Source organism: Phalaenopsis equestris, unplaced genomic scaffold (assembly GCF_001263595.1).
Source record: "Phalaenopsis equestris unplaced genomic scaffold, ASM126359v1 Scaffold000002, whole genome shotgun sequence".
In the NCBI taxonomy this organism is placed as follows: domain Eukaryota; kingdom Viridiplantae; phylum Streptophyta; class Magnoliopsida; order Asparagales; family Orchidaceae; genus Phalaenopsis; species Phalaenopsis equestris.
Window position 1 is genome coordinate 11,761,763 of NW_018164444.1, and position 11,012 is coordinate 11,772,774.

Sequence of the window (11,012 nt, forward strand, 5' to 3'; positions counted from 1 at the left end):
CTACACTTTATTTTTTACATGCATGGAAAAAAGATATTTCATTTTCTCAAAAATTAAAATTAAGATATTTTTGAGGTAATATGAAAGATTTATATGGTATAATTATAAACCTAAAATGTATAGGTATTATATATATAAATACATACATAGGAATTATGTGATATGCTTTTCATCTTGCACATTCAATAAAGACAAGGCAAAAAAAACACCCAAAAAAATCGTACGTCAAAATCATAACATTTAATGACTTACGCCGAAAGCCTGAGTAACATCGGTAACATCACATCACATCAACCCTCATTTGGGACGAAAACTTCAACCGTTTTAATCTCATCATTCAATAAACAATAATGTAAGCAAAGCAATACTGAGCTAAGAAACCCAATTAGTACGTCTAGGCATTTTGGCCTATGCTAGATGTTCAGAGGGTATTTAAGAGTTATAGGTAGATCACAGAAATATAACTTCTCAGTACTACTGAGCTAAGAAACCCAATTAGTACGTCTAGGCAATTTTGCCTGTTCAGAGGGTATTTAAGAGTTATAGGTAGATTACAGAAATATAACTTCTCAGTATTCACTGAATAACTTCTAACATACGCAACTCTGCATATGTTTTATGTATACGAATTTTTCTCCAATTTTAGATGATAGAACACTAGAACTAAAATTTAAATTCATATAAAAAATAAAATCATTTCGAACTCAAAATTCCATCCAAACTGTTAAGTTCGGCTTAAAAAAAACTTTTTTTTTTTTCTGTTAATTGAAATTTGAGCCTCTAACGTTCTCAATCTAAAGTAAATAATAGCAATTAATCAAAATTAGTGGTGCGGTGAAATTAATGTAAAATCTATTAATTTTATAAATATTAGCATGACTTGTAAAAAATAATATTTCCAAAGATAAAGGAAGGGTTCAATATCAAGCCTATTTTCAAATCTCCACACAAATACTGTGTAGTTTTTGGGATTTATGATTCAAGTTTTTATATGGTGTCTAGTGATTTTATTTTGCTAGATATTGGTCATGATCATACTCCTGTTAATAACTTCACTCTGGAAGTTATCTTCCTGCTTTACAAACCTCTGCAATTAATCCAAAAGGCCATTGTTGCCAATATTACTAATCTGGGTGATAGCATAAAAAGTAAGGTTCAAATCTACCCTCATCCGAACAAAAAAAATAATACATCAGGAGTCCTAATATAAAACTGTATCAACTCTAGCCACAATGCAGCGCGTGTACTGTTCGGCCCAGTCATGCAGTAAACTATTTAGTTTTTGGTATTCAATGAGGTCAGATCGTACACGTGACACATTGTAATTAGAATCCTGATGCAACTTTATATGAGGACTTGATGTAATATTTTTTTCTTCCAAACTCGGTTCTTTTTGTATTCTATAGATGTAGATAATCCGAACAAGTCAATTTTTTGGCCCAATAACTTACATGAAAATAAGCACAAAAATCTTAGGAAGCCCACTCGTTACATTAGATATATATATATTTTTTTCAAATTCCTCATGTTATATGATACAATTGAGTGGAAAATAGAGTATAGCTTTCTTAGCACTCTTCTATCCAGCTTTTATGATTATCATTCATTAATGACAATCATTTCCTTGAAAAAATACTAAAAAAGTTTAATCTATTTTATAATATTCAAATTTTATTTAGAAAAAAGTACAATCAAATATATAAAACATGAATAAAACTTGCTTCAAATAAACTGTTTTCACATAAAGCTTTTCATTCAGCACTAAAAAGATTAGCTCTCATTCTATTGCACAATCTAGTGCATCTATAGCAAGCAATCTCACAATGCTCATTTTACTATATTAAACTCTATAAAACCATTTAATGATTTTCAGCATAATTTATTAAGTTGAAGTAGTGTTGCACTTTTCTCTATTGCATTGTTTTATTTTATAACTTTAATTCCCACATTATTTAAAAACACTAGAAAATCAATTTTAAAGTTTTGACTCAGTCAAAAGTCCTCTCAAAATTGTTGCCTCATTCATTTCAATACTAGATAAACTCTAAACATGATTTCCATTGGAAAAGACTATATTTATCTCAGCAATATCTTCATATTTCCTTAAATACTCAAGTTCCCTTGTAGAAGCTTGTGGTATAATAGTTTTGACTCCCTCATATAGAAAAAGAAATCTGAAATTCTAATGATAGCTCCTTCTTGATATATTTGCCTTATAAAGGAAAAATGTCAATTCCTAACCAACTAATGTTTTCCACTATTTCCAAAAGTATTAAATACTTGATGATTACACTTGATAAGAAACTTTCCAAGGAAAAATCCGTAAAACAATGATAGCTTAGAATAAATTTTTTATGACAATCAGGTTGGCATGCATATATCTTGGTCCAATAAATAATCTAAACCTAAGCAAAAGAACTCAGTAAACAATATCCACAGCAGCAAAAGCAAATTAAAAAAAAAAAACTCGCATTCTTCATATGAAGATATCAGCATATATATTTACAAATCTATGGAGGTTTAGATACAGACCTGATAAGTTACATATGAAGTATCTATGAAGATCTTAAACTGTAGCTGGCCATCTAAAATATTGATCTAGAGAGAGACTATTGTTTCTGCGTCGTACGCCGTACATCATATCACACCTTGATGCATCAAGTCATCGGTGAACAGGTCCGCCTGCTTTGAGAGACTATTGTTTCAGCAACTCGAATAATCCTGGTAGCTGAGGTTCAGAAATTGGCATGCAATTCTGCAGATAAATAACTAAATTCAACATTCCTTAACACATGCTGGACAGTGTGAAGGAAAAGAAAGAAAAGAGAAAAGAGAAGGATGAGAGAGAAAAAGAGTGCAAGAGATAGAAATTAGGAGAGAACAAATTATAAAATTCTCACCTATGTTGTCTCTTCCACTTTCTTTTTTCTCTTGTATTAAGCATAAGGAGGAAAGTAGAACATTTCAACCAATTCTTCGCCCATTTTGTGCCTTAAGAATTGGTAGTAGAGCAAGTTTCAGGAAAAAGAAGCAAAGGAATGTCTCTAATTCTTGATCCGCTGCCCCAGAAGGATGCTAGGCTCAAGCCAACTATGGCCATCACCACCACGGAGCAGGCAGCAGGAACTGCTTGGCTGCTCCCGAGGAACTGGGTTGCAAGGAGGCCAGCAAGGGTCGAGCTTTGCATTCCTGTGCAGAGTGATATTGTTCTACACACAGGTTCTTGCCTGAAAAATATTGTAACAAGATCATTAGAAATAGCCAAGCGACAATGATTTTGACTTTGAAGGATGAAAGAGAAAAAAAATAGCTGAATTACTGGTTTACTGTAAGGCATGTTTGTTTAGTTCATAGAATGGAAGTGGGGGAGAAGAAATGCTTATTTGGTTATCATGAAATATGAGTAGTCTTTCCTCTTTTTACATAAAGGATATCGAATCTATCAGTTCCCACCAAGCAACTCACTCTTCATTTATTAGAAAAAGTCTCTTCGCAATAATTATTAACAAGATCTAGGTTAAAATTAAAGCATAAACAAATGAAAATGTTACCTAAAAAACTTTCTAAATGAAAACTTTAAAAAAATTAATTGGAAAGGGTATAGCAAACATTGTAGTGAATTATAGATCCAAAAAGAATAGAGTGGAAATAACTCTTAAAAAGGTACATAAAGGCAAGGTTAGGATCAAGATAATATAACTATGTATGCTTGAAGAGCTATAGGGGTTATTTTAGTGATCTGGTTAACAAATTTTTTTTATTGGATAAATATTTTTAAGATAGAGAAGTCAATTGATTGGAGAAATATTTTAAAACCATTGCTTAAAAATAAAAACGATGTTTAAGATTGTTCTTTACAGAGGATTAAACTTATGCTGAAGCTAGCTGAAGCTATCTCAAAGTCTCAAAGAGAGAGAGAGAGAGAGAGATGCTTGAAAAGATTACATGAATTTCAAAGAGTTTTAGTTTTATGCCAAAAAAGAACTACTAATGAAATTACGTGTGAAGATATTTAATGAAAAAGTACTAAAAGTAAAGGATCATCAAATAATTTTTATTGATCACAAAAAGGCATGTAATTGAATATCACAAAAATTGATTCGATGTGTTTTAAAGCACAAGAGTGTGTATCATATTTGTATCATACAGACACACACACACACACATACATACATAAATACCTACATACATATTATACATACATGTGTGTGCGCGTGTAGAGAGAGAGAGAGAGAGAGAGCATTAGCTGGTAGAAAAAATAGTTACGAAGTTACCCTAGATTTTCCAATTTCTACAGATATACATCAAGATTCAATATTGAAACCCTTTTTGAATTGCCTACGAAGAGACTTACAAGTAATATTAAAAATGAGGTGCCCAGATGAATGGGTTTTTGCAAAATACAGAGTTCTAATTAGCATACACTTAAATGAGTTAAAACTTGGAACAATGGAAGAAAGGTTTAGAAGATACTAGTCTAACATAAGATGAATAAATATTGAGTATATGATGTATAGTTTTAACAAGTAATGATATTGATAATTATCATTCACTATTATTAAAAGATAAGGTGTAGCTAAGTGTGCGGCTTAAATATGTTGAATCATTTATGCAAAAGAATGAAAAATATGAAAAGGAATAAAATTTCTAAAGTTAAGATTAAATACTTAAAAATAGAGAAGTATTTTATGAGTCTTGTGTGATAAGAGGATGTCATGGAGGCTTTAGAAGAAATTTACAAAGCCGGCAATATTTTATGGATCCAAATATTTGGTTGTAAAAAATATAATTAATATACAAGTTGATTGTGATAGAAGAATCCAAAGATGAATGCGTGGGAAAATATGAAAAAAACATTTAAAGAATGATGACAAATAAATAAATAAATAAAGTGTCACCCACTGATGTTAATATGACTGAAAATAGACTAAAATAGTTTGTACACGTATAATCAAGGTTAGAAAATGTAAAATGACTGAAAATAGACTAAAATAGTTTGTACACGTATAATCAAGGTTAGAAAATGCATTTATAAGGCTAGTTGATAAAATTAAGGTCAGAATATTAGGAAGGGAAAGGGATAGCCTAAAGGCTAAATAGCTAAAAAATGTTCAGAAATTATATGTGAAAAGTGGGTTTAATTGCTCAAACAAAACTTAAAAAAAAGGAAAGAAAAATAAGGATATATAATGTAGAGCCCAAATAGTTGGGACAAGCTAATATGATAGAAATAATGATAATGACTACAGTAAATGTCTGCTAAGGAGAGAATCTGAAAAAGAAATATTTCCCAAAGAAATACGCATTGATAGTTCTACTCCCTTAGCGAGAAACAAATGCATTTATTATCTTATATTTGCAGACTAATCAAAAATTTATGTCCCACCACATTACATGAAGCTCCCATTCTTCCAGATTGTACACAAACAAAATAAAATTGTTTCTTGCTTACCAATAAAAATCTAAATGCTAAAGAATGTTTAATTTTTCATTTTACGATGTCTTAACAGACAAAATTGTACAGGATGTGTTTCATTAACAAATAATTTAAAAGGAAATAAATTTCGATAGAATGTTCTTTAAATTTAGCTTAGGTTGTGAGGCATGCCATGATTTTTCAAAAAATATTTCACATTCGGAGCTTAGGACCCGACAATGACAATGTTCAACATATGTGGCCACCTAAAAGACACAAATAAAATTATAAAGATTGTAAGGTTGTTCCAAATGACAATTTAAATTTAGCTTAAGTTTATGCATATATCTTTCATTCACCAGGTAATTTGATTGTTTTCTTATGAGAAACAAAAATTGTTAAAAATGTAAAGATTGTAAGGTCATTCTACGTGAAAATTTAAATACTCAACAATCATTATTAGTTTCGAATGTTAAGATGAACAATTCGAAGATAAAAAATATCATGAAACATTATCATAAAATTAGATAGAGGCAACTAAAAGATATAAATAAAATTATTTTTATGAGTAAGCTTAAAGAATTCAAGATTTGGAATGTTCACAAAAAAACAAATTGTTTATGGGATAAAGTAAAAAAATGAATTAAACATGGGACAAAAGACGTACTTGAAGTGTTAAAAAGAAAAATTTTTATAAATAAAAATAATTGATCGTGAAATAATATGCAAGAAAATATAAAATATAGAAAGATATATTATAAAAAATGGTTTAAATGTAACAGCACATAGAACTGGTAAGAATATAAGGTGGCTTGTGGGGAGTTTAAGAGAACAATCTGTGATGCTGTGAATTTTGCTTTTAGTAATTTTCATAATTATATATAAATTTAAAAAGACTGATCGCCGATCAACCCCATAGTCTGACTGAGGAGCGGACCCCCTTCCAGAAAGGTGTGCAATTCGATCCTACGTAGGGATCGAACACCCAACTCGAGGAACTTACACCAAAGACCGCAATCAATGAGTCAGACTAAGGCACGGGTGAATATATATATATATACATATATATATAAACTAGTCAAACAAACAAAAATGAAAAGTAAAAATTTAATTCAAGTGTAAGATGAACAATCAAAATGTGTTTTTCTTAAATGATGATATTCAACATACGTGAGTGGGATATTTTGATAAACTTTTCAATAAAATTTCTTAAAGTGCAATCGACCTTATTGATCTTAATATCGTTAATGATAATAAAACTTTTTATTTTTACAGTCGCATTAGTAAAAAAGAAAGTTGAGAAGGCTTTAAGGAAAACTAAAGGTGGAAAATCAGTGGGACCTGATGATAAAGGGGATTCACAAGAGTGTGCACATTAAAGAGGAATTAAGTTAAAGTGTTGTATACTAAAATTATGGGAGAGAGAAATTAAATATAGATTAAGATGTGATACAAATATCTCATCATCAATTTGAATTTATGTCGAGCCAAGTTTACTATAGAAGCTATACATTTATTGAGAAATTTGATGGAGAAGTACAGAGAAATAAGGAGGATTTACATGTGATTTTTATTGATTTAGAAAAAAATACAATAAGATTTCAGGAGAAGTTCTTCGAAGAGTTCTAGAAATAAAGGTGTTGATATGACTTATACTAGAGCTATTACTTGTGTTCGAGCAGAAGGTGGATCGAACAAATATCTTCCTATTTCAATTGGATTACATCAGGGATCGGCTTTAAGCATATATCTTTTTGCTTTAATAATAAAAACTCTTACTAGACATTTATAGGTGGAAAACCTTGGTGAATGCTTTTCCCAGATGATATCCTTTTTGCGGATGAGACTAGAGAAAGAGTTTGGAAAAAAAAACTTGAATTGTGGAGGTCTACATTAGAGTCTAAAGGCCTTCGTTTGAGTTAATCTAAAATTGAATGCAGAATGTAATTTTAGTAATAATAGTTCTAATGGCAAAGTTGTAACTTTGGGTGATCAAATCATTAAAAGTTATAAATGTTTTAGATATCTTTGGTCTATTGTTCGTTCAAAGTGATCATGATACAGATAAAGATGTTATTAATAGAATTCAAGTTGATTGGTTGAAGTGTAGGAATGCATCAGGCCTATTGTGTGATAGAGAAGTACCGCTCAGACTTAAAAAAAAACTTATAAGATGGTGAAAAGACATGCAATGTTTTATGGCGCAAAATGTTGGCCTTTAAAATTAAATCATAAAACTAAGTTAAGAGTTGCTAAGAAGAGAATGCGTAGGTGGATGAGTTGCTTGACGCTTGGAGACAAAGTGTGAAATGAATTTATGCGTGAAAGGGTAGGTGCAATTCCAGTGGAAGAAAAAATTAGAGAGAGTCGTCTTAGATGGTTTGATCACATTAAACGTCGACTAGTTGATGATCCGGTTAGAAGAGTAAAAGTTTTAAATTCTACTCATACTAAGAAAGACAGATATAAACCTATGAAAACTTGGGCATATTGTATAAAAAATGATCTTAATTTATTAGAATAAAATGAAAATATGACACTCAATGGGACACAATGGAGAAAAGGATTCATGTAGCGGACCTCACAGGGGTCGTTTGGGGGTGCGGTTTACCAGCAGCACGTCTCCAAACCACGGTTAATATTCGTTTGTTTCGGTGTTTGCTCTTCTGAGGGGAGTGTTTTTAATGAAACGCGGGTCGCGGGTTCGACCCTGCGGCCCGCGTTGCTTCGTTTTATTTGTCGAAGCTACCCTTGCCTTTCAACTTTGCTTTCTCCTCTTCTGCCCTAATTGTCCCGCGGAGTGCTCCCGCATTCCTACCAATCTCAGAGAATCCTAAACAACCCGCTTTCACATTATTTTGCTCTAACCCTCTCTCTCGCATTATTTCGAGACTTATGTGTTTCTTCCTGCAGTATTCTCTGTCCTTTAAACCTGCATCTCCCGCTTTCGTGAGTTTAGTTGTTGGTTTTTCAGAGAGATGCAAAAATGTGATGGTACCAAGTTATTTTGTGCAATTGATTTATGTTTCTATTCGTAATATGTGAGGGTATTGAGTGTTGGTGATGGTGGTTTTGGTTGTTGTTCGTTTGTTTCATTATTTTGAGATGCTGAGGATGAGATGCTGATTTTGGTTGTTGTTTTGATTTTAAGCATTGGTGATGGTAGCTTTGTTATTGCTTTGGTGGGGTGTTGGATTTGTAGTTTTGTTATTTCATTGGTGATGGTGGCTTTGATGAGATGTGACTTTCAGTTTTAAAATTAAAATAATCAAAATTTTCATTGTAATTTTAATAATTGTTTTTCTTTTTTTATGAATCTTAATACTGACTATTAAGCGAGGATTGTTACATCTTTTTTTTTTTACTGTTATGTATTAGTTTTCTGCTTCTACGGTATCAGATATATTGTCAAGACATTTATATTACAAACAGCATTACCTAACAGGGGCAGAATAGTCATTTATCCACAAACAGTTGCAAATCAGTTGTTTTCAAACAGCTGCACCAAACAACCAACCAACTTATCCGGATAAGTTGTTGATCAGCAATTTATCAGGATAATTTGTTTATCACCAGATTAGTCAATAAGCTGCAGTTGACCCAAACAGATCCTTAGTGGGATAAAGGCTTGTTGTTAAGTTTATTCACCTAAAGAATAGCCCAACAGATCCTGATTTCGAATTCAATCAAATCCATCATTGTCCTTATGAGTTATCTATGATTGTAGCAAATTCATCCTTCTGGTCCAACCGTATTACCTCAAACCAGACCATTGCAAGAAATGGCCCGCTAGTTGTTAGGATGTACAATTAGTACCATCAATAGCTTGATATTCAACCCAAGTTTTCCAAAAAATTTCATCCCTGAAAAGGGCACCTCAAAAAATTCATAAATTCAATTGCCACAAACTTGAGATAGCACTGTTGAATTAAGTAGCAACTTCGGCATTTACAATTAAAAGCAAGTATTTATGACCTACAGGTATTCAAGGTTTTCAAAGACTTGTTTCTAGACAAAAAAAAAGGTGAAATGACATGTGAGAAAATAGCAACCATATAAATGCCTTCTGATGAATAACCACATATAAAATCACTAATCCCTATAATTGCATCCCTAATAAAAAACACTTGCTAATTTAAACTAGCTACCCAACCAAGAAGAAAAGGTTGTCGATTAATTTAATAAAAATTTCAGGAAGCAATAATTCTGTCAATTAAAAACCCAAAAGATCCAAGTGCTTGATGGAAAGAGGAGTGCTTAGAGGACTCCAACACACCATCTTTACTCTAATTGGCCTAATCCGTTTTTTTAAAGAGGTTACCTGGAGTACGTTTTTACATAAAGAAGAAGCACTAACTTTCAAACTGAGATCTTCAGATATGATTGAGCTATTCTGAAAAGAGTGTATACAAGGAGTTGATGAAGTACATAAAATGGTAAAAATGCATTTTGTTCCACATATCATAAAGTTTAAGAAATCATTGATGAGCACAAATACTTTGAAACTTGACATGTACATAAAAAAATGGTAACTTGGAAGCCCAATAACCCAATGCAAAGGCTGCAACATGGAATGTCACTATGGGTAGAAGCAATAGGTGACCTTCTGAAGATAGAATTTGGCTCCTATTAATAGCAAGAGGACTTCCAATACACAACGCTGTGCAAAACATGGCAAGAAAAGACATTATAGGTCGAATAATATTCACCACAGATTTTGCATATGTGTTGAGGATGAGACCAGCAGTGACAGGAATAAGCACAACCTGGGAATCAGCATAGTAACTTAGTACTTCCATTGCAAATTCATATATTTATATCGTATATGATAGAAGTAATGGTGATGATTCTATATATTGTTCAGCCAATTGCAACACAACAATTTGTTTAAGGTACAATACTTGCCAATGATTAAAAGGATTCCATCATGCATTACATTTGGAGGAAAAAAATAAATCCTGCTTCAGCAAGAAAATAATATAAAACACTAAATTTGCTAATTTAGATTAGATTCGAATTATAAAGCAATCATGGATGTAATGATAAAATCATGTTAATAGTTTGATTTGTTTTATTTAAGGCTTAATTATTTTTCCTTGTCATTCTTTTTTTCTCGATTTTTAATCTTTAATATTCAATTAAACCAAGAATATACCGAATACCCAATATCCTTGTATGTCTCACCATATCTTTTAAATATTTTCTCCGCATCCTTTACATTTATGTCAATATTGCCTCATCAATTAAAATTGTCATTTGAAAACTTAAGAAGAAGAAAAAGCATAAATCATCATAACACACTCTACAACATCTTCTATAAACCACTGCATAATCAACAAGTAAATTAATAAGTCATTTAGTAAATAACTATGCCTAGTTTAGTTCATTGAAACAAAGTTCTCAAACCCAAGCAGAAAGCTGTTGCAATGCAGCATATAAAGTTGTTCACAAAATTAAAAACACATTTCTAAAAAGCACACAAACCTCAAAAGAACATTTTGCTAAAGCTTATAGAGCACAATAAGGAGGAAGGAGCGAAAGAGGCACTTTACTTCTTCATTGAGTTGCTTCCCAATTCTTTTCTCAATTGGAGGGA

At 31.6% G+C, this 11,012-nt stretch overlaps 1 protein-coding gene across 1 annotated transcript in view; it reads right to left on the reverse strand.

The window, feature by feature from the left end:
* Positions 1-2,705: 2,705 nt before the first annotated feature.
* Positions 2,706-11,012, reverse strand: part of LOC110029113 (probable sodium/metabolite cotransporter BASS3, chloroplastic) — a 15,977-nt gene continuing 7,670 nt past the window's right edge. The window contains exons 3-5 of the mRNA XM_020731274.1: positions 9,944-10,182; positions 2,901-3,236; positions 2,706-2,755 (exon numbers count right to left, since the gene is read on the reverse strand). Of these exons, the coding sequence (XP_020586933.1) occupies positions 2,993-3,236; positions 9,944-10,182 (483 nt within the window). The 3' untranslated portion in view covers positions 2,706-2,755; positions 2,901-2,992. The remainder of the gene's footprint in view (positions 2,756-2,900; positions 3,237-9,943; positions 10,183-11,012) is intronic.